At 40.0% G+C, this 25,130-nt stretch overlaps 1 protein-coding gene across 12 annotated transcripts in view; it reads left to right on the plus strand.

The window, feature by feature from the left end:
• The window catches only part of syngap1b (synaptic Ras GTPase activating protein 1b), a 259,686-nt gene that overhangs the window by 181,379 nt on the left and 53,177 nt on the right, over positions 1-25,130 (plus strand). For 11 of the 12 annotated variants that reach the window (XM_036135450.1, XM_021323641.2, XM_021323646.2 and 8 more), the window contains 2 exons: positions 14,611-14,702; positions 21,886-22,007. In XM_036135450.1, the coding sequence (XP_035991343.1) occupies positions 14,611-14,702; positions 21,886-22,007 (214 nt within the window). Of the gene's footprint in view, positions 1-14,610; positions 14,756-14,812; positions 15,093-21,885; positions 22,008-25,130 lie in introns of all 12 variants that reach the window. The other variant, XM_021323653.2, reaches the window with a different exon arrangement.

A 25,130-nucleotide genomic window follows, 5' to 3' on the forward strand; every position in this document is an offset into this window, starting at 1 on the left:
TGAAGTAGGAGTGATTATTGCAGCTTTGCAGTAATTTTTGTTAAAGTCTAAATAAAGTTTAAATGACTAATTGAGCAACCAGAGCATCGGTACATTATGTCGAGCCGCCACTACATTGTTGACAAAACTATCTGCACATCATGGAGACCGCAGACTGCAGATTAACAGAAGTGCCAGGACACGTAGGTAGCCACATCTATGGTCTCTTGTGTTCTACAGCAGAAACTGGGAGGGCTGTGGTATTTGAAATTATTCCATTTTTAAAGGTTGATTTACATGGTTTTAATATGAACGTCTTAGTTGAACTATGATTTATGAACAATTGTATATTTATTAATTTATTATTTTACTGAGACTTCTTTTATTAGTGATTGAATATGTAGTGCAATGCAGCCGATCCTTGTTTCCAAGACAAATTTCTCTCAAGGGAGACTAATAAAGATACTTTGAATGTGGAGATGGAGCACAAGGAAAGTTACTTAATTATTATTTGTCTTTGTTTAAATAATACAATTAGAGTTAAATTTTAATTTTAATAATACTATTGTTTTGGTTAAAAGTAAGACCAATGCTCACATTTTTGAACATCAGAGCTGTGGACTCTCAACTTTCCACAGCTGGACAATGGATAGTATTGTGTTTGGGTTATTTGCACTTTAAAGTTATTTGCTTTTATTGGACTCACTGAGCTTTCTTTCAGGGTTTTATAATGTATACATATTTTATTTGATTGTATTCAATTTATAATATTTTTATATTTAAGTTTATTAGTTTATGTAACCCATTGGTTAATAATAAATGGGTCAGTTTTTCTTATATTGACTATTGTTCTCTGTTTGAGTAAATTCACTTCATCAAGCCTTTTTCTAACGTTACATTCCACAAAATAAGTAATAAAGTATGTATTATTCCTGGTGATATCGTATCAGGTCAATATCGGTATCGGCCAATATTCAAAGCAGCAATATCGTATCGTATCAGAGGTGAAAAAGTTGTATTTTTTTATCTTGAACATTTAAATCTATCAGAAGCTAAGAACTCTTTGCTTTTAGCTTCTCATGAAGTGTCGTCAGTGCATTCAACTTGAATATCAATATCCCAGATTTGTGTCTGCGTCATGTGTGAGTTCTGAGTCGGCGTCTCACCAACATTTCATTATGGTTACACAATGACAATAAAGATTCTTGATTCTGCATGTGTTCAGGTATTAAATATTGCTGTATTTGTTTGGTGCATGTCCGCACCGGACCAACAGGTCTCTACCGGATATTTAGGGTATGTGAGCCATTGCAACCCTCCTGATTTTGCATATAGTCGCATCACGGAGTTCTTATTGTATAAATATTCGTACTGTGAGTCAGAACAGGCTGAGAACAGTTAATGAAGGGAGTGTTCTGCACGTTCCCCGGTCATCATTTTGGGCCAACACGGGAGTAAATGTTGTTTAGCCTTGTTTGCATTGCAGGAATTTGAAGCATTGCATCAATATTACAGCTGAATGCATGAAGGATGGACCTGGTCTGGTCTGCCCTGACAGATCAGGAGAACATTTAATTGTAAAGTTCTGCACTAGTCAACTTCAGTTTGCTTTGCATGGCCGGTCACATTCGTGACGAATTACAGATTATTTTTTCCCTTTCAGAGTTCTCTCTTTCTGTGCAAAACATTGAAACTTGTTTTAGTGGAAAGTAACAGGTCTTAAGGTTATATCTAAGTAAAATGTCATCGCTGCCTCTCAGTCAGTGGTGATAGGAAAAAAAAATGCTGAAATGTTGAGTCTCTTGTTCGGTCTCGCTGAAGCACATTGCTGCATTTGGTACCTTTGATGGAAACTCTGTGTTTGGTAAGGCGGTTCATGACCTGTGAATAGCGATCATTGTGGAGATTGGTTGGCTAGAGACCATTTACTCTGAAAACCAGAGAGTAATAATGTTTTCTGTTAAAATGTGAAAGTAATTGATCCATCTTAGCCAGCTGCTTGTTTCTGCATAGCTTTAAATGACATGTGCTGTAATTTATTATTACTTCAATATGTTTCATTAATTTCTTATACTGCAGCAGCTATCAATTCTCCACCAGCGTGCATTTTTAGCGTAATTCTGTATATGTATGGCAGCAACGCGCTACAAGAACAGAGTCCAATCACAATTGAATGGATCATCTCATACATTTAACCGGGCATGAGGTACTTCCCCGAGTAATGAATTGTACAGAGATTGATCTAAGTGAGTTTTGAGGCTGTAATGCAAAGTCTGAAACAGGAAGCCTGAATATATTACATAATGTTAATAATAATATTCTATTTAATCTTTCTACCAAACTAATCAAGGCTCTGATGTGAGGCCATTGGTCTGATTAAGCTGAAGATGGAGAGAGGAGCGAAGGCTGTGTCTGTTCTAGTGATGGGGTTCCTCCGCTTACGGTAAACTGAAGGAGAAGCAAAGCTCTGGGTTTGCTCATTTATAACATATCAGGCCTCATCTACAGCAACGCAATAACCACCGAAAGAGCAATACCCTGGGTAATAACACGGGTCCCGCCTCAGAAACAGGGTGAGCAGCTCCATTATCCGGGTCGACCTGCGAGCATTTCCACTGCTCCTCTTCATGGAAGTTAGGAAGCGATGGCAGGTCCGGCCTCGGTCCCCCAGGTTCTGCTACGGGGAAGCCCCAGACCTCACCTAGGAGTTTGTGAGGCTGAAATGTTCATGGCTGTTACTGGGAAATGTGTTGCTAAGAGGGCAGAACTTACAGGTAAGTAATCTCAACATACTTTTCTGAATTGAAGCAGTCAGTACAGACGTGTTCGTCCAAGTCCCCGTAGGCATACAACCTCCAACCACCAAAGAGCCCTGGGCTTATTTTAGCTTTACTACCTTTGATGGAAAGGATGTGATTGGTACATGATATTCTGTTAGCCATCTTTGTGTGTTTGTAAATCTGCTTCAAACAGAAAAATGCTAATTTGACTTATTGTTATGTGTCTTCGCTGCTGTGTACGGGGAAACCCAACAGCTCAGAGACAACATTTAATCTGGAAGTGGCGTTTCGTTTTTTTTTTTCAGATGGTAACAGAGAACAATGACAACCAGGAGCACTAAAAGCAAACAGAACATTTCAGGCCCAATAAAACCCTTCACTGGAGGATGTAATAAGACACATGCTCTCTGATGTTCTTTTTATAATTACCCCAAGGCTTTGGATGGCACTCTGCTCGTTTTTATGCGCTCACATTTTGAAGATGAACGCACAAAAATGATTCAAACTGTGGTTTGGTCGGGATGGAGTGTAAACTTTGTCTTATTAAAGTCTACGTACAAAACAAGTCTCAGAATGACTCTTCCTCAAGCTTTGTATTGATAGCAGCTATAATTTTTACACGTTGATGGCATAACAGAAACATATATCAACACTTCTAGCAGACCAGCAGACACTGATTAATCCTTACATGAGGGCAGCGACTAAAGATCAGAGGAAATTAAAGTGAATATGTAGACATTTTCATCCATAATCTGGAAATTAAACTGGGTTTCTAAGGTATTGGCCTATGGAAAGCTTTCAAAAGGTCCTACCATAGAAGTTCAATCTTGGGTTCTGGACTTTGACTGGGCCGTTTATGACTTATTTTCCTGTTTCTAGATTATCATCCTATTGATCACCCAGTTTGGGCCAAATTTAAGCTTTCAAACTGATGAACCCCTCTGTATAGCAAGTATTTCAGAATCAATTGTGAGAACAACGTATGTTTAGAGATTGAATGGTACCCTGGTACTGTCGCTGCAAAATAAGCCCAAAGCATCACTTCTCCATCACTGTGCTTAACACGAGGTGTTTGTGCTGAAATTATGTTTTTAGTCAAACTGTATTATGGCTGAACGTCTTTACTTTGATCATCTATTAAAAATACTTTTCCTCCAGATGTTGTTTTTAGAGGGAAGAAGATTTAGCATTTAACTAAACAAGCTCTGTTATACTATATACCATCTTTTCTTAAATTGTACCGTCATCAGATTTCACATTTAACACACAAACTAATACAATTTGTGGGAAGTTTGCAGTTTCTCTAGGTGTTGAATGGTCTAATTTAGGATAAATTTAATGGCACCTGCAATCCTACGAATATTGTAGCTCCTTTAGCTGTCTTGTTCTCTGGTTGCTAATATTTTCTCTCCATGTGAAATGAGGAACTGTGAGTCCTTACAGGCCCTCCCAGGTTGAAATGTGGCAACATTGTCTTCTGTAAGATCATTGCTGATGTAATTTTTTTTTTTGACATGTCAAAACACGCCTCCTAGCTCCCAACTAGCAAACTGATCAAATTTCTGAAAAGATGGAGGGTACCACCTCAAAAGAAAGTTAACACGTGAGAGGGAATCTTAGATCGTGTCTTAGAAAACCAACCCCAGGATGTTGTTACCAGCACGTTCTCCTAATAGGACACCCTAGAAAAGCCTCTGAGCTTGTGTTGCAGAAAGAAATCATGGATATTGCTGGTAGAGATGTTGCCTTGAAGGCAGAACTTGTTGCTGTGTAATCCCATCATGCTGTTTGGTTTTCATGCTGTCGTCACTGAGGAGGCGATCCAAGTGCCAGCAGTCGTTCAGTGGAAACAAAATCGACATTTTCTTGTCTTTGTGTTTTTATTACCAGAACCAATGAGGATGGAAATATTATAGAAAAGGGGAGTTATCAAGATAAATATTGAGAATATTGTAGCTAGTACAGACACTAACAGTTTGTTAGATTTGGGTCAGTTTAAGTGCAGATTTGTGTAATTTTAAAATCTGTCTCTGTTCAGTTGACTATCATTGACTTTCCAGTAGGTATTAATATCCACTAATTAACTAATATCAATTTATTGGACTCCCAGCGTCACTTTGCTGTGAGAAGAAGGACAGGAATTTTAATTTCCTCCACAATAAAAACACATTTTCATAAGAGGTTTTATCAAATTAAGCTGCTGTCACAAATAAAAGGGTTAGAAGTCCCATAATGCAGATGGAAACAGGAGTGGAATCAGAGCTTTTATCAAAGCGCAGAACAAGCCGACACGGGACGGAGCTGGAGCGTCCTCCGGAGTCGCTGCAGGGGAAGAGAGACAGGTTAGTGGCGCGCCGAGGTCTCCAGACAAGCTGCTCCTTGCAGCGATAGAAACTCCTTCCCTGAATGAGCAGAGAGACTGAGGTGGAAAGGGAATCCGTGGTCCAGGCTAGGGTCAAAAACCACAAAGGAGCGAGGAACAACAGGATTGGTCAAAAGAGAATCCGACAAGGGCGAGGCAAGAAGACAACAATCCACAAAAAAACGAGCTCTGGTCCTGAACTGGTAGACAAACAAGAATTGCTGGATGGTTTACTCTCACAAGGGTTTTCAACAATCTGGCGTTTACACACGGGGAGAGCCGGGAATATAAGCTCCTCCCAGAATCAGAGCTGTCGCAGGTGAAATCACTCAGACCCGACGTCTGAGCAGAACTTGGCAGGAAGGGAGTGACTTCACCGTGACGACCAGCAGAGATTTCACAGGCAGGAGGATCATTACGTCTGGTCTTTCCTCCGTGTTTTCATTCAGGTTATACGTCTTTTTAAATGACATTCTATTTCTCCTGTAGTGTAGCTGTCACTCTGTTTAAATTTAGTCTAAATCCCTCCAACTTAGAAATTAGAAATTAATCATTCAATAGCTAAATATAGCCAGTATTTAAGCATTTAGTATTTTAAAAACATGTATCAAAAATCTTCAAAGATAACTAACTCTGGATTTTAATGGTGACTGCTGAAAGTCACAAAATTAGAATACCCATAAATAAACACTACAAATGCTTTTTGTAGCTGCAATGATCAAGGATGTAGTAGTATTTAGTATTATTTTTGGTACTCTTTTTGAATAAAAACAGAACATTAAAAAAAGATTAACCTTTGCTTCAACTGATTTAATTTTGGTCAAGATGTTACCATTAAAAGGCTTAGCAGTTTAGAAATTTGTAATGAATTTTTCAAATTAAACATCGGAGGTATTTTAAAGTGGCAGAACGCAGCCTGGGTCTGGGTTCCACTCTGTCTAGATCATAGCTTCACGTATTCTCCAAGACGTTTCACAGATTCCCAGAGATTAATCCGAACGCCACCTATGGCCGGTAAGATGCTGACTGCTCTTAATTACCCCACAGAAGCCTGTTCGAAAAAATACAAACTGTCCTTTTTATGTGACTCCCATCACTTTTAATTTAGCCACATTGAAAGAGCTACAAACATCTCTTGACGTCCAACTAGTGAGAATTGTAAAATGTCACAAGAAAGGCTCTTATGTTCTCCTTCAGATGTAACTTATGTAACCTTCATAACTTAATATCTTTATTATCCTTAACTAAAACTTGTACAAATCATAAAAGGGGCTATGGACTTTAATATGACGTGTAGCAATACCCCCCCCCCCACACACATACACACACACACACAGACACACACACACATTGTACTTTTGAAGGTTGATTTTTGTATATTCTGCATTTTCACAGCAGATATAGGAAAGCAGAATAAATAATAAACTGATGTTTGGGGGGATTTTGCACATTTATGAATAGCAAACTAAACGTAAAAACCCTTTTTTTTGTCAGACATGTTTATTTGTTATATGTATTTTGCAGAATTCTCCTTCACTTGCCAGTCACCCAGCATACAGGTGGCAATTTTCTGTTACACTCTGAACTTGGATAAATAGGCATTGGCACAGTTACAGCAAACTCTGTCACGGAAGATTTTTTTTTTCTCCTCTCCTGTTTGCGTGGGTTGCAGAAAATGTTAGAACTGCAGACAGAGAGAAACCGACGGGCTCTCAGTGAAAAGATTGCCATTTGGACAGGTAAATGAAAGGCGGAGAAGTGAGAGGGCCGAGAGGATAAATGAGGAATACAGATAAAGGTAAGCATGGAGAAAATGGAGGGCTCTTCAGTCCGAGAGGAGGGGATGGAAACAAGAAGAGGGGAAGAAATTGTTGGGGAAGAGAGTCCGGAGAGGGGAGAGAGATCAGGGCTGAGGAGCGGTGGAGGCATAAATGCACTGTTTGAATTATGTAAAAAAGCTGCGTGGGAGAGAGGGGGTGTGTGTTTGAGCATCAGAATGACGGAGAGAGCAGAGAGAGGAAAAGAGCAAAGAGATGGACGGCGTGATTAAGAGGAAGAGTCAGATAGAGTCTCAAATGTAAGAAGATAGGAACAAACAAATGTAAGCAACCCGTGTGCAAGATTGATCTGTGGGATGAAACCGAAAAGGCGACAACCTGCAGATGTGGAGGAACGAAGTGCGCTTTGATTCCTTCCTGCTGTATTCATGAGACTTGACATTATTATTCAAGCGGGGCTCTTAGCGTGCAGCCCTGTGTTTATCAGACAAGACAGTGGTTTGTTCATATCTGGGGGAATGTGCCGCGCCACGCTGCTTGCTTTTCAGAACTGTTCTTATCTAAGATGCTGTGGCAAAAGCTGCCGTCATTAAGGAACTTCTCTCTCCGCCGGGCTGGGGGGGGAGTCCGTTGTTTCTGAATTATTTTAAACAGATGTTGGACAAATTTGCATGAAAATCTGCAAAAGATATCCGCGCTTCCAAATGATGAACATTAACATTTTTCAGTTATCCGGTGGAAACTTAGCAGATGGCTTCCAGTCAGTGAATCATAATGGCTGAATTTTCCTTTATTGCTTACATTTGACCACATTTGCAAAGCTGATGACTTCCCCGGCAGCCTCAGCTTTACTTTGCGCTCCTGAGTTTATCACATTTTTAAAGACGGCAAACAGATTTTCTGAAGACCATTATTGGATCATCATCATGGCAATGGCAACAAGCACAGCTGTCCATTTTAAAAAAGCTGGTTGCATAACTGTAGGCTGACTCAGAACTGTCAATATATGCATTCCCTCAAGAGAAATCAGCTAAATCCATTATGATCTGCACAAAGTAAAATAAAAAATGTCCCTTGGCTCCCCACTTTGCCCCAAACGCATGCAGTTGTTTTTACTTTAAAACGCCGCAATCCACCAGTTTTGTCAGTCATCTTAATTCAGGGACATGTTGCTCCTGACAGGAGGGATTGTTGCTGAAATAACTGCAAGGAAATCAAACCTGTGAATAAGATTTTATTTTGTAATCTTGTTTTCTACTGTCCTCTGTGTCCCTGATGTGAAAATGCATGCTGCCGGTTTTGTTTTAAAAATTGGGGGGGGGGGAGAAGTAGTTTCTTGGATAAATTGTGATAAATGCACTTTGAGCCATCGGAAATGGTGAAACTCACCCAAATACACATTGATCAGGATTTTGAAATTTACAAATTTGATTGAATCTTTAGGTACTCCAATGGTCTACAAACATGTATGTTGGGTTGACTGGCGTCTCAGAACTGCCCTTAGACATGGCTGTTGGCATAGATCTTTGCTTTTCCTGTTTTTAGACCAGAATAAAACTCATTGACATTGTTTAATGCTCTAAAAAACTGTTTAGTAGCTCTTGCTTGGCAGTGTGACTATCACTCAAATAGAATAACACACAAAATAAAGGTTGAGAGCAATCAGGATACTTACTTCTGTCTATAAGGTGTCTTCAGTTAATAAGTGAATGGACTGCTCTGGGATAAAAGCCGTTTTTGGTTGGAACCTTTTGCTAGATGGGAGTGGAGTGGGTGGAGTCAGATGCAAACGCTCTGTCTTTCCTCTGTAGTCGCCAGATGTAAATGTCCGTCAGAAAGTACAGCTTAGCAGCCTGAAAGTCTTTGTTGGGCTTTACCTACTTGGTTTGAGATGTGTGTGCTCCAGGGGAGTTTCAGCAGAGGTGGACGGCCAGGAACTTGTAGTTCAATTCAATTAATTTTTTTTTTATATAGCACCAATTCATGATACATGTTACTGCAAGGCACTTTCCAAAGTCAGACTCCATCAGATCCTCCAGGTTGGTGAGAAAGTTTCCTCTCTAAGGAAACCCAGCAGGTTGCATCAAGTCTCTCCAAGCAGCATTCACTCCTCCTGAAAGAGCGTAGAGCCACAGTGGACAGTCGTCTGCATTGTTGATGGCTTTGCAGCAATCCCTCATACTGAGCATGCATGAAGCGACAGTGGAGAGGAAAACTCCCCTTTAACAGGGAGGAGAACCTCCAGCAGAACCAGAACCAGGCTCAGTGTGAACGCTCATCTGCCTCCACCCACTGGGGCTTAGAGAAGACAGAGAAGAGACACAGAAAGCACAGAAGCTCACATTGACCCAGGAGTACTTTCTATGTTAGATGGTAATAGTGGATGATCTGCCTCCCCTGATGATGTCACAGCTAACAGAACGCCAGACCAGGTGTACCTTCTATGAAGAGAAAAATGACAGAGAACAAAAAGTTAAAAGCTGAAATAATAACAAACAATGCAGATTGGAGAGCGGTAGGTTCTCAACTCTCTCAACCTGTTTGTCGTCTATCATGAGGGGAGTGTCTGTGTGTTGTGCTTAGATTTGCTGGAGTCCATAACAACTTCATTGGTCCTTGAGATTATGAGGTTTGGGCAATTTTTCCAACAGCATAGTGTCAAGTGTTGGACCTCCTTTCTGTAGGTCGACTCATTGTTATCAGACATCCAACCGACAACAATGGTGTCATCAACAATCCTTCCTTTTCAGGGTGCAGCCTGCCTCTTGCCCTTTGACCACTGTTCCCTCGAAGCTGCGTGCAATTGTGCCCTGCATCTGCATACAGCGCGTTCAGCAAATCTGTGCAGCACAAAAACTAAAATACAAGCTAAATTAATAAAAATAAATCAGGTTATTTTGGCCCGTTTAGCCATTCTGGTAGACGGTGTTCCACGGTCCCACTCTGAGCGGCAGGTGCTGATCGGAGTGCACCACTGATAGACGGGTGGGGCAGATGTCTCCATAGCTGGTCAGGTGTCGGTGTGTCTTTGTTACTTCTGCTGCATGTCAGCTGTTTGTGTGGCTGTTTTTGGGATCTATTTATCTCAGATCCTTGGTGCCAGTTTTCAACCGATTTAGTTGTTTTTTTTTTTTCAGCGCTACACCTGCTGCTTGTTTCTGGATTGCTGCTGCTCCACTGCTGTTATCAGCTGCAGGTGGAGTCCTTTGCAGGGCACGGCTTCTGCTGGTTTCTGACCAGCCTTCTTGTTCTACCTTAGTTGTTTTAGCAGCTCTGTTTATACGTTTCTCATTTTATGAGCGTATACCTGCGTTTTTTTCTTCCCACTGTCGCTTCATGCTTGCTCAGTATGAGGGATTGCAGCAAAGCCATGTACAATGCAGACGACTCTCCCTGTGGCTCTATGCTTCTCCAGGAGTGAATGCTGCTTGTCAGGACTTTGAAGCAATCAACTGGTTCCCTTATATAGGACATTTTTGACCAATCTGTCTAATATGATTGATTTTGACTTTGTAAAGAGCCTCGAGATGACATGTTTCATGAATTGGCACTATATAAATGAAATTGAATTGAATTGAATTGACTACAACAATATCTATAAATGGCTTGTACTTGTACAGCGTTTTATCAAGTCCAACAACCATAAGCGCTTCACGCTACAGCAGAGATCACCAACATGGTGCCCGCGGGCACCACATGTAGCCTTCCAGGACCACATGTGGTGCCCAAGAGCCTCTTCTAAAAAAACACAATCCACCACCAAAACTTTATTCCATTACTCCTCTTGTTTAATCACTTTTGCATTTATATAGATTTTAAAATGACAATATCTAAAACAAAGCATGAACATTTTTATTATTTTACATAAAGTTAAGGTGAACTCTGACTCTTTTAGTTCAAAGATCAGTTCTGGTAGCTCTTCGTATGACACAACAGTGAAGTAGCTCTCACTTTCATAAAAGTTGGTGACCCCTGCACTACAGTCAGTCATTTACTCCCATTCACACCCTGATGGTGGTGAGCTATGTTAGTAGCCACAGCTGCCCTGGAGCAGACTGACAGAAGCCAGGCTGCACTGCACCACATGCTGGTGCTAAATCTCACTGCATAAAATCTAAATAACTTAATGGCAATACAATTTTTACTCTGGATGATGTACATGTCTCTCAGTTCTTCCTTAGCAGGACCCCTACTCTGACATAAAATATACTATACAGCTCATTAAATTGGGTCAAATCAGTTGCATCTCAACTAAGTAATCTAAAAGACAGCATTGCTGTAATTTGATTATTTTAGTAATCCATGTAACTCTTTATATTCTCAGGTTGGACAGGCGTAATGAAGCCTCAGCATGCATGTGTTGCTCACAGAGGTCCATTGGATGCTCAGACACATGAAACATTAGGAGTAACATTGACTCCTGGACTTAAGCACTAACCCCACTGTGACCCTGCAAGGATTAAGTGGGTATAGAAAAGAAATAGAAAAAATATGAAGTTCAACTGTCTTCCTTTTTATGTTTTAACAGAAAACGTATGGGTAGTTCTACACTATTAGGTGACATATTTTATGGATTCTTCCCAGCACAGTCAAAACACTTGAAAACAAGCAAGATTTAAAAAAAAAAAAAAACGGCAGCTGTGAATTTGAGACAACATTGTTAACAGCCAGCTTATTAATCTATTATTTATAACAGAAACTCTTTCCAAGACATTTTGTTGGAAAGAGGCTGAGAGCAGTGGACCATTCTTTGGCTCCCATTATTACGGCTCCTCATCTGACAATTATCGAACTCACGTCTGCGCTCCAGTTTCTTCTTCAGGATGATTTTATATTATAAAATATAGATGGTATATTTGTTTAAAATGACTTGTATAATTTATTTATTTATTTGTCTTTTTAATTTATATTTAGTGTTCTATCATTATAAAGCTGTGAAGGGTTGTGACTTGTTTTTTAGAGAACGGTACTTTACCAGGGGTCTCCGACTCCAGTCCTCAGGGGCTGCTATCCTGCAAGTTTTAGATGTGTCCCTACTCCCACACTCCTGAATCAAACAAATGGCTCATTACCGTGCTTCTTGGTGACATTTTGAGAGGGTTTTCAGGCATTTGATTCAGGTGCGTTGGAGCAGGGATGCATCTAAACATTGCTGGACAGTAGATATTGCCTATACCAAAGTTTAAAACTCCTGCGCTATAGACATAAAATCTACGTACGTACTGACTTGATGCTGCAACTTCTTGGTCTGAGGTAAAGATAATCTCTGTGGGTGAAGCCTTAAAAAAATCTGAAATGCATTAATCCACAAAGGTATTGCTGATGTTGCACTATTGTGCCAAACATATTCATTGTTTTAATTTGCTTCTCATTTCTTTGACCGAGTCACAAAATGTGGGTATTTTTGGTTCTTTTCTATGTTTTTTTAATTAATTCTTCAAAATTTCCGAGTCCAGTATGTAAACAGAAGCTTGTTGTGCCAGTTAAATACCTGTCCTCTGTGTAACATGTGACTACCTAAAAAAATGTGTTGACTAACCTGTTTGTCGTTCAGCCGACCCCACAAAATAAATGTAGCATCAAATCGGACAATTTTGCATGAAGGATTTTTTATTTTTATCGTTTGAGGAACAGTTTTTAGTTGTTGTTAGCATTCAACCTGGAATGCTGCTAGACAGCGTAACCAGAAGTCCAACATACATGATGGAGCATAAAAATAAATCATATTGAGGAATTTGCTGAAACTGTTATGGATTTTTATGCTGGAAATTCCTTTAATTTCTTCGACTGTTAGTTGGACCCTTAAATTGTATGTTAGTTTGAACAAAAATTTGCTTCAAAACTAACTCAAAGTTGTATGAGCTGTGGAATAATAAGTCCACTGTTTTTTATGCTATTGTATTCATATAGTGAACGTTGGTCAAGGCTCCATATAGAGCTACTTTAAAGGAGTTATAAGTAATACTGACACCTTGTGGCTCAAATCGGTACAACAACTTGCCAATCACAACGATCTAATATGCCGTTTTTAAACGGAGTGTTGCTGTTGTGAATTTTTACTTCCACAGGATAGGTCTATGATTCTGGCCCACCAACGTTTGCTTAAACAACAAATGCCTGAAATCACAGGGAGCGTGCCCAACACGCTCTCAGTAGACAGCTGTGGGGCACAAATACTACGGCCCACAGCATTTTGATCGTCCAATCAAAATGCTGGAAATGCACACGATACGTTTATGTTTTGCTGGATAGTGTCTGACCATCAAGGCAAGGTATATTCATTTCTATAGTACATTTCAGTACAAGGACAATGCAAATTGCTTTATATGATTAAAACATTTGAAGATAGACACAGAATAAACAAGTAAACAACAAGTAAAAAAAACTGTTGAAATAAAATGTAGGAAAATTTAAATAAAATAAAACAGGAAAATGGAAACTAAAAGCAAATATCAATCTAGTGATGGTGGTCCTTGGTGGCTCATTGAAGGATTGATGTGAATCTTTTCTATTCAATAAATGAACATTATGAGTGAGCCTTTATTTACAATTGTATTTATAAAAATATAAATTACATTTAGCTTAAATAAATTGGATTTTCTAGTGTCTTGGGTTATGCTAATTTATCTGTTTAATTTAACATTGATCAAAGTCAGGTTGTATGCATCACAAATAAAATAGTTGCTGCTAATGGGTGTTGAGTTTTTGTGCCTCACTTAACTTATCACACCAGAGACACCGCTGGTGGGGAGCCATGTTGCCCACATCACAGACCATGACTGAGTAAAACCACAGTACTCCTAAAAGCTTCATTTGGTGCCCGTCTTCATGCTCCTCTATCTTTCCTGTCGTACTGTGTATAGACAGGAGATCTGGCTCAGACCTTCCACTGGAAAACATTCGAGCTTTCCTGAAACTTCCCACCAGAATGAATGTTGAGGAGCGGTTTAGATCTAAAGATCAGGAGCGCCATTTGTTGTTCTGTCTACGGCACATTACCGTCGTTTCCTCCCCAACTGGCTGCTCTAAAAGTCACTTTCAGTATAAAGTTTGCCTTAAAGAAACTGATACCTAGCACTGACTTTTTACTGACCTTCTCTGTGTTTTGTGGACCGGCGACAGAGGCATGTTTAGGGATAAAGATGCTGAGCAGACCAGAAAAATTTAAATGCAATCATTAAAAATTCACCAAGACTGTGGATGAAGGTCATTGGCTGGCTGTGGGTTTTTGTTTGTTCTCCAGCCACAGATTCACACTTTATCTTCCAGCTGTTGGACACGGCAGTGCATAATCTTCTGACTATATGAGGGAAGTCAATAACTGCTTTGTTTGTTTGATGAGCCTCTTTATTCACGCGTCTTTCATTTCCCCCTCACAAAATGCCGAGTGTTAACATTTGCCTCATCAGACATTCAGACAGAAAATCTATCGCTCTGAATGTCCAACACCTACTCTGTCGGTGTGAGACGGGTGTAGGTGTATGTAAGTTTGTGCTTCGCCCTGCAGTTTGACTTTTCCTGGTTTTATTTCCGCCTGCCTCACCTTTGCACCCCTGTTTAACGCTCATTTTCAGGCAGACCTGCTCTCCTGTAGCTGTTTGTTTTCACACCTCCTCTGTTTTTACTTCGCACATCCAGTGCATATTTTGCACCCTGTCCTCGTTTTACCTCAGATGTGGTCTCAGCTGTGAACCTCCGCTCCTTCTTGCAGATCACCGTGCCCGGAGGAAGAGCATAGCCACTGGGAAGCAACCCAGCATGGAGGTCCCTCCCACTGCCCCCCTTCAACCCTTCCGACAATCCGTGAGTAACCCTCCCTGTCCTCGGCCTCGTTCGCTGCCTCCATCCCTCTCGCTGTCCCTCCTCCCTCCTCCCAACCTCGGCCTACCTCAAACCTGTGGCAGACGGGCCAGCGGCACCCCGCCTCACCCCTTCCCTCTCTCCCTGGCCGTCTCTCCCTCCAACGCCTTTTCCCTGACGGCGCAGCCGCAGAAAAAGGGCTTCAAGAAAGGCTCGGCCACGCCGCCGTTGCCCCGCTCGCTGCCTCTCTCCCCCTCCCTGTCCTTCACCCTGCCTCACTCGCCTGCCGCCACCTCCTCCCCTCCCTTCTTGTACTGGGGAGGAGACTGGAGGGTTGCCAGTTCAAGTCCAGTGGCGGGAGGAGCGTTTATTGAACCACTGCCCCCTGTTGAGGTATGTGACACAGAGCTACAGGCTGTGTTTCCATTCACTGCAGATACTGCAACCCTTTTTTTTGTTGCCAAGGCCTGTAAACAGCCCTTTTAGAGTTATGATGCAATCAGATTTTTTTTATTGAATATATCAAATAGTTTTTCTCTGTAAGGATATTTCTAGTCAGGTTTTATTGACGTGAAATTCTCAGCAGATGTCAAACTGAAGTCATCCTATCCAAAGAAATAAAACATGTCCATTAATTAATTGTTCTGTTTTAAAGCAAAAGTGCACATGGAAAAAAGTGTTAAATTAAATTATTTGTATGAATTATATGTATGAAGTTAATGGTTCCATGCCATGCTCAGATGTGACTTTGAACCATTCCTCCAGACCCAACCATCTTCAAGTCTAGATAGATAGATAGATAGATAGATAGATAGATAGATAGATAGATGAATCTGGGTCGATATTGACGACCAAAGTTTATTCCTATAGGACTTTAGATTTTATTTGATTCTCTAGTTGGATTAACTGTCATTTATCTGCAAATGTGTTAATCAGAAGAATAATGAGATCATTGTGAAAATATTTCATGCGCTTAAAAAGAAACCAACTGTTTGTGTGGCTGATTTGGGGTAAATTAGTTTTCTATTAAAAAAAAAAGTTGTATTTGTTTAAAAGCTTTACTTTCCTGTGTCATATCACAAAATTATTACTAAAGTCTAAGCAGAAAGAAAAAGGGCTCAGCTCTGGAAATATTCACTCTTGTTCAAAATATTCCCTTAAAATGCAAAAAAAAAAAAAGTTTTCTGCTGCCAAATTTTTTTTTTTAGCACAGATTAACCAAAATGGAATCAGCTCAACTTATTTTAATGTGATTCTCATTAATGCTGCAACAGAACAAAACGTTGGTCAAAATTACAACATGAATGTATGTGTCATTTTTTTTTAATGCCCGTCAGATGGGAGATCTTTAAAGCTGCATAAACAATAAAAAAAGCCAAACAACATTGGAGTTTTAAAGCATTTACACAAGATAAGAACTAATAAACATAAAGCTATTTCTGATCAATATCTGTTTTTCTGACCCATAATAATAAACTCATAATAGTAGTTTCAGTTAAGTTTGTAATTTCAATTTAGTTTTATTAAAAATGTCTTTGTGATTGCCTTTTATAATGCGATCAATAAAGTAAATTAACAATGTGATGCTAGATAACAACAAAACAAATTGGAATTTAATGAAATGCACAACTCAGTCCAATTTATCAAGAGGGTGTAATTAAAGTTTAATCTCAGGTTTGAATGAAAGTGATGGATGCCTGGAACGCCGTGGAAAATGCGTTTTAGTGTGTAGAGCTGCAGCCGGCTTTTAAATGCTGATTTGAAGCAAATGTGAGCTGTGGCAAAACACGGGGAGTAGACTGATTCTTTAAATGTCAGGGAAGAAGGGAAGTGTTGGAACATGACTTCGTATTCATCCTTTAAAATTAGACACAACCTCAGCGAGAGATGGAGCGGGACGCGTTGTGTCTGTGGACAGAAATAATCTGTTTAGTGTTTTATTCATAGCAGCAGAAACTCATCACAGGCGTCGCACATGAAAGTGCTTACAGGAGGGGCTGAAGTTTTTACGAGCCCCCTGCGTCGCTCAAATCCTCTTTCTGTTATTCATCCTGCTGTTTTTGCACACTGTATGCAGCTCAGAATAGGATAACTAGTTGTTTTTTTCCTATTAGGAGAAACTATTTGCTGCCCATTCATCGTGGCGGAGCAGGAAATGCTTTCCCCTCACTTGAAAATTGCTGAAGGCAGATATTCCATTAAGTAAAATGCAGAGCCTGAGTTTAACTGTGGCGTTGTGTTTGGGTTTTGCCATTATTACACACTCAGATGAGTGTTTTTTTTTTTTAATATAAATGTTTTAGGGTCTGTGAATTGGTTAATTTAGCTCAGAAGAGCAGGAGGAGAATCCGGGGAGGGGAACAGAGGAGGAGGACAAACACGGTCCAGGAATCCTCTTTGGTTATCGCTTTCAGCTACGGTATAAAGAAAGTGCACCTTTTTTTCTGTTCTAGGGTCTGACTCTGGAAGTTACAAGATTTAAAAATTACCCACATTTCACATTGTAGGTCAAACAAAAACAAAAAAGCTGTGTGGCAAAAAATGCACCCTGGCTTCTCCCGTTGGATTAAAAGAGGGAAAACAACAGCCAGGTTCTGTAAAAACGCACTAAATGAATTAATCAGCATCTGTTTCACCAAATCAGTGAAAACCAGAGTTTTGTCAGTTTGCTGTTCTGTAGCATCCTGTTCTACATTAACACAGTGCCAAGGTAGAAAGACACCATCTATGTATGAAGAAGAGGCAATGTTCAGAAAAATTAAATCAAGAAAAAGGTCCATCTGAGACTCTACAGGTCTCCTTTCATGACTGGACCATCCTGTATATTATGAATAAGCCTGTTTGGAGGGCTTGAAAGGAAAAAAACTTCTTGTCTTAAAAAAAAAAAAAAAAGAGCATACACTGCAAAAACGGAACTAAAGATGAGTAAAATTGGCTTGAAATTGATTTGAGCAGATAAATACGATTATTTGCCAATGGAATGAGTATTTTGACCCCTGTAATAAGTTAATAAGACATCCTGTACTTGAAATAAAATGATTGAGATGAGTTGTTCCTACTTTAAGTATAAAACTCTTGTTCCATCGGCAGATCACCTTGCTTACCTGATTAAATCAAGGACAAATACACTCATTTCAAGAAAATGTTACTTACTTTTAGTTCCCTTTTTACAGCGTAGCAGCAGGATTTGTGTTTGCAAAGTTTCATCTGAACGAACCATACACTGCAAAAACGGTACAAAAATAGGTAAAATGTTCTTAAAGTTAGTGTATTTATCCTTTATTTGAGCAGGTAAATGAGATTATCTACCAATGGAATTAGTATTTTGACCCCTAAAATAAGATAATTAAACATCCTGCACTTGAAATAAGATGATGGAGATGAATTGTTCCTATTTTAAGTGCAAAATTCTTATTCCATTGGCAAATCATCTTATTTACCTGCTCAAATCAAGGACAAATACACAAATATTAAGAACATTTTACTTATTTCTAGTTCCGTTTTTGCAGTGTAAGACCTCCAGAACAGCTTTCTACACACCATATTAGCTTAATCTTTAACACATAGCGGCATAATGGAATCTGTTGGTGCGTTTCACACATGACGGTTTGGCAAGAACAGTTTTAGACCCTGCTAAAGACCCGATCACTTGGCTAGTGCTTAGAAAACACAACTGAAGGAGGGTGCACTTTCTATTTCCGGCGGCTGTAAATCTTATGGTGCTCCCAGACTGAAATAAAATGTTAGAAATAAATCCCCAAAGTGTGAGCTTTACACAGCGGCGCCATTACTGCCTCCATCCAACCCCTGGGTAAGGGGATTTACTGTATATTTAACTAAAAATAGCCACAAGTACCTGTTTTTATCAGTTCTGCAGATTAGGGCGACCAGTCATGTCTGCTGTCGTTTTACCACCAGGGGACCTTTTTTTTTTTTTTTTTTTTCTCAGAGGATCTTTTGCTGGTAATGCAACTATTTTGCCTTTTTTTCCACATGACATCCATGCTCTGAAGATGAGGGGAAATGAGGACAAATCAGGAAAAATAGGACAAACTAGAAAAGAGCCGTTCCAAGTAAGAGCACAGGATGAATGTATCCTGAAACATCGCAGAGGTGTACAAATGTAACACAAAATATTATATTCCAGAGCTGAAATGAATGCGGCCCGATCATAAAATTACACTGCCACCTCCGGCTATGGTGAAACTTCACATCTACTCGTTTTCAGGATGTTTCTGGCCCAGGAAACCTGACATAAATTCAAAGCTGATGGAAATGAGCGCAGCAGCTAAAACCACATGTGATCCCTCTTCCTTTGTTAGCGCGTGTTACTGTGATTTGTTTTGGTTTTCAGTCGCTTTCTCCTACCTTTTGACACTCAACCTGACAGATGGAGGAGCAAATCAAATCAGGTTTAGTCATGCAGACTATTAGCTTGGAACCAGCAGATGGAGCCAAGCCTTCAGTCATATCCTTAAGACAGGCTTCAAAGCCGCCTGACTCACACCAGATGACAAGGTGTCATTTCCCTGCAGTCATTCTCCCACTGAATAATGCCGTTATGTGATAGGTATATAAATGATCTTTCTGTGAGGCCTCAGGATGCGTTGCAAGTATGGAAGTGTTCTTAAAAAAAATAAAAAAAAATGATAACTGCAATATTATGTCTCGTGCACGTTTCAAAATCTAAAATGCATCACAAATATGAAATAAATATAGATTTTATTTGTGTTTTGTCTAAATGATCGTAAAATGTGAATCTTTTCAGTGTGACTAACAATCCAAAATGTATGTTCAAACCTAACTGCCTTTAATAAAACAAGTTTTAAAGGATCAAACAAAGAAAAAGTGTCCAGCTGTGCCACTATTTTGTTATTTTCTCACCGTCTTGCTTGAAGTTAGTAGGATCCAACAAACCAAGTCAAGCCACGTCTGTGTTAGGGATGCAACATGTATCTATGGGTCTGGTCATAATCAGGGTTCCTCCTTGTTTTTAATACAGGATTTTATTTCTGTTCAGAGTGAAATTTCTATTTTAAAAGATACAAAGGTTGGACATACCCTGTTGCTTAACTTTCTGGAACGTTCTTTGACCCGCCACTTTTATCTTGGCCATATTTACCTCCTCTACAAAGGAGAAATTGCCCAAATCACACAGATTCTGAGGAGAAATCTTGTTCTGGTGGGTCAACAGCTTTTCCATGAAATTTAGCTCTGGACTCTGGCTACGTCATTTCCACCAGTGAAGCCACCTTTTTGTTGATTTGGATGTATGCTTTTTGTGCAACTCAATGCGTTGCAGAAAAATGAAATGCAGCAGACACTGATCAAAACCGACTTAATTGGATCTGGGCCCGAATGCTTGCTTTTGGACAGATACGGGACTTTTCAACCCTTTAGATGTCATTCATCAATTTGCATGATAACTGTGTGCAAATTCAGCTATAACCAAAGCACATATAGTCTGCCTGTCTGTCATCTGGTGCCAGATATGGCCTCCATGAAACAATTGATTCCCTTTGGGAGGAACGGTTTCTGTCATGCATCTAAACCTCTCAGTGCATCACAACAGAGGATATTATGAGAGAACCTGTGGAAGCTCAAGTGAAAGCAACCCAGGAAAGAGTGCTCAGTCCATTTAGGCAACATCAGAAACCGTGGCAGAAGAACACAAAAAACATTAATTATATTTTTCATCCAACTATAAGGCTCAAGGGATGCTGTATATTAGAAAAGGCTCCTTGTTTTGGTAAAATATGAAGGTGATGGCACTGCTCTGGTGACAACAAATAGCTAAACTTGACTGTCTGATGAAAAACATGGGACCTTTTTCTCAGAGAAGATCTTTTTTAAACATGTTGATGCTTTTTTATCACCTTGCAAGCACCACCTTTATTATCTATCATTAACATTTTGTGAAACGCAATAACAAAAGATGTGATTTTCCTTTTCTTTTACAAAGGAAAACAAATCTGAAGTGTGTGCCATGAATTAGTATCAAGCCTTTCTGAGTCGACAGTAAAACAACCTTTGCCTGCAATTACAGCTCCAAGTCTTTTGAGGCTTTTCGCTACCTGCTATGAACATCTTGAGACTAAAATGTTGCCTTTTTATTTCCCGTTTCTTTGGAAAATAGTTTAAAACATTTTGTGGAAATCTAGTTGAAGAATCAAGGAGGCTGAATACAAACGCATGCCTTTTTTAAACATTTTAAACCTTGTACCATTGTCCTTCCACTTAACAATTAGGCATTACTTTGTGTTTTTATAATATAAAATCCTGATGAAATGTGAGGAAATGTAATTTTTTTTTACAGAGAGCAAAGTTGAGTGGAAAATGGGACATTTTTATTACATTTTTATGGTATAACATTTGATGCAAAAGGCAAAGAAAACTAAGATGTTTGTTACAACTAGAAAGAAAAAGATGAAAATCTGAGTAAAATATCACATTTATACTTTTTCCTGCATCTTAATGCTCAAAAGAGATGGATGCCATCCTGTGTACCGCTTATCATTTGATCATTTGAAGACGCTTTAAGGACAGAACGTTAAAATCGTCATTGGTGCGTACTGTTGTTTTGTGCACTACTGATTGAGTTTCTGTTGTATTTTACAGTAAATGTGTGGGACAGTCACACTGCTACACTGTTTTTCAACACCTGTAACAATAGCACTGAATTCTGTTCTGTATAAGTTTATAGACAAAATGCGTGGCTTGTTCTCACACACGTGGTGTAATCTATGAGAAAGGCCCAGGCAGGACAAACCATTCATCATAAATCTTCACGGTACGCTGCTGCCCACCAAAGGATCTCCTGTGGCACTACAGCTCTTTTTTTTTTTTTTTTTTTTTTTTTTTAAGTGGACATGTGCAGCAGTATGATTGTGATATTAATAAACTTACTGTGTGCTTTCCCTCCTCATGTGTCCCATCTTTTGTTTGTTTGCCTCCATTTGTTTGTGCGTAACATCCGACACAAACCACTCTGACCCTGTGCTCATCCGACGATTAAATCAAACCACACCTGACTGCTGCGTCCCGTTCCTCACCTCCAATCACTCATCTGTTCCGACACGTTCGCGCCGCCATGCTCGCCCTCCCTCTCCTTCTCCATCTGTTTGTCCCCGTCGCATCCCTCTCCTCCTCCTCCTCCTCCTCCTCCTCCTCCTCCGCCACACTCCAGAGTTTCCTCAGTAAGAGGTTGAAGGGCTCCATCAAGAGGGCCAAGAGCCAGCCGAAACTGGACCGAACGAGCAGTTTCCGCCAAATGATCCTCCCCCGCTTCCGCAGTGCCGACCAAGACAGGTCAGTGAGTGAGTGTGAGAGTTGGCGCGCAGCTATGTGGATCTTTTGGATGTGTTTGACCACCGCTGTGCAGTCATACCCATGCATGATGAGTTTTCTTTGCCTATTCTTTTGAAAGCACTGAAATCTGAAGCCTCTGTTTTGATTAATTGTTGTGATGACTGATAATGTTAGAAAGTAAAACAATTCTGCCAAAAATACTTCAGTTTCCTGCTGGTCAGTAGGTTCGGTCTCATAATGGATTTAAAATCAGACATAAATCCAACGTCCAACCAGAGGAGAAAGAAAGTACGCCCCTCTTTCAGTTCTTTAGGTCAGTTTTTCCAACCCTGGTGCTCCAGCACCCCGTCCTGCATGTTTTAGGCGTCTCCTGGCTGCCACACACCTGACTTAAACGAATGGATGATTAAGGGGCTTCTGCAGCCCTTGATGACTGCAGATTAGGTCGTGCAATCATGCAATCATTGAACAGACACACATCTGAAACAGGCAGTTCAGGACCAGGTTTGGGAACCACGGCTTTAGCTGTGAAGCAAACCTCCGGGCTTCTCCTGGTTCTGATAAATAAAAGTTAAATAAATTTTCCAAAAACAAACAAAAGATTCTAGATTCATTCATCATTTAAAAAATGAACCTAAGGTGAAAGCTGTGTATGAAAAACTAAGCACACCCCAGGATTCACTTTCACATTTTTTTAATGGGATCTTGACCCAGAAAGCATGAATCTGCATCTTTTTATTATTTTTCAGCCATTCTTTTGTGAATGGGCTGCTGTATCTTAATCTGGACCTAGTTTGGATCAGGATTCAGCTGTAGGATGGAAGGACTGCTTTAATATTCAGAGAGGTTCTGGTTGACTCCATGTCTGCAAGGTGTCCGGGTCCAGATGATGATCACTGCTCTGCATGATAGTCGATACGAGGTTTTTGTGCTGAAATGCTGTTTAGCTTTTTTTCTCCAAACATTGACAGTATGCATGGATTTCATATATCTTAAGGACATTGCTGTCACATGCCTTCAACATTACTAAGGCCTGCAGGGTTTTATTGGCTAAGATGAAGCTCTTTGGTTTTTGTCATTTTCTAAACTTTGCTTGCTTTAAAGTTTGGGGATGGCAAAGGTTTTAAAGATTTTGCGTATTTTTCTGTAGAACAATTAATTTTAGGTTGTCTGGAATTGAGCTCACATACCCTCTCAGGTAGACAGGCAGCAACATCTGCTTCTCTAAGGTATTGCTGATGTCTTTTTATTGACACAATATGCCAAACAGATAATATAGGAAAATGCTATGGACAAAATGACACAACTCTACCAGATCAGTTATAAAGGCTTAGAAAAACCAATTATACATCAGTAAAGTTCCTCCTCCTGCTGTCTGTGTTTTATCCTCAGCTTTCTTTAAGAAAGTTTTGCCTGCCATGTCTAATTTTATTCAATTAAGTAGCACCCTTTTTGTCAGGAGTTTACCCCGTGGCCTTAAAAACAGCCATTATGAAGAAACCGTTGGAAAAGGAAAAGTTGCTATAGCTAAATTACAGGCCCGTTTCAGATCATTAGTAAGGTTATTGAAAAAGCTGTTGGCTAGATATTTTCTTAACAACAATCAGCCAGCCTGTTTCTCTGCTTATCACAGTATTGAGACTTCCCTTGCCAAGGCTTTCAAAGACCTGTGCATAAATGCAGAATATGGAAGAACCACAGTCCTGGTATTATTGGACCTCATTTGACTGTAGGCCATGGTATAGCTACTTTTTAAAATGTATTTATCAATCCTTTATTTATACAGGTTAGTCTTATACTCTAGCTCTGGTTATATAGATGACCGTGTTGCATTTACTGACTTAACACTAGGCTTGGAGAAATCAAAACAAAATACAAAAAACAATTATTTTGAGCCTATAACAACTTAAACTGCCTTACAGTATGTTTCTTTGAAGTTTCTATTCAAACAATTAACCAAAACTTCACTGATTTCAGTCTCTAGTCCAGCTTTTCTTTCCTTTATCATACCACTGCAATGTACTTTTTATGTAAAACACCTTGAGTTGTCTTGTAGCAGAACGTGCTAAAACGATAACCTTGCCTTGTTGCCCCAGAGCAGCTTTAATGAATCCCAGACTACTTCCTGGTTATGGTCAGAGGGATTAAATTTAAAATACTCCTGAACCCTTTCCTGGTGCATTCACACCTGTATGTAAAGCAGTTTTCCTCCAGGTTGCCTGTAAGTCTCCGGTACGAACGGGGTCCATTTACTGAAGTGTCTGTCTGATGGCGTGAGATGGAACAGATGAGACTCATTGCATCTTTTTCGATGGGGAAGTGAAGTTCACTTTACACTCTCATGTCTCACTTCAGTATCACTGAAACACTCAGCAGCATCACTGTTTCTCTGTCAAACCCATGAAGGAACATAGCCCCCCTGTCTCTCCATGGCAACCAGCAGCCAGCCATAATCCTGGCGGTGCAGACGGAAATGAGTTAGCGGGAGATTTGCTTAATTATCCCTATTCTGGATCCTGTGCATGCTCACAGAAGAGCAAAGATTCCTTAGCAGCACAGGGAACACTCGGCTAATGGGTTCGTCTGGTTTCAGGTACAAAGAAGTAAGATTATTTAATTTAATAGAATTTTTCCCCCATAAATAGACTCCCTTACTCTAAGCCATCAACATTTAGAAAGGAAGCAGCCAAATATTAGAGTGAAAAAACTTCCATGAGTCCATAAGGTGCCATAATAAGTTTTATAATTTCCAGCCAACAATTCAATTCAATTTTATTTATATAGCAGCAATTCCCAACACATATCATCTCAAGGCAAACTTCAATCAAATCCTCCAGGTTGGTCAGAAAGTTTCCTCTCTAAGGAAACCCAGCAGGTTGCATCAAGTCTCTCCAAGCAGCATTCACTCCTCCTGAAAGAGCGTAGAGCCACAGTGGACAGTCGTCTGCATTGTTGATGGCTTTGCAGCAATCCCTCATACTGAGCATGCATGAAGCGACAGTGGAGAGGAAAACTCCCCTTTAACAGGGAGGAGAACCTCCAGCAGAACCAGAACCAGGCTCAGTGTGAACGCTCATCTGCCTCCACCCACTGGGGCTTAGAGAAGACAGAGCAGAGACACAG

Source organism: Fundulus heteroclitus, chromosome 3 (genome assembly GCF_011125445.2).
Source record: "Fundulus heteroclitus isolate FHET01 chromosome 3, MU-UCD_Fhet_4.1, whole genome shotgun sequence".
NCBI classification, from domain to species: Eukaryota; Metazoa; Chordata; class Actinopteri; order Cyprinodontiformes; family Fundulidae; genus Fundulus; species Fundulus heteroclitus.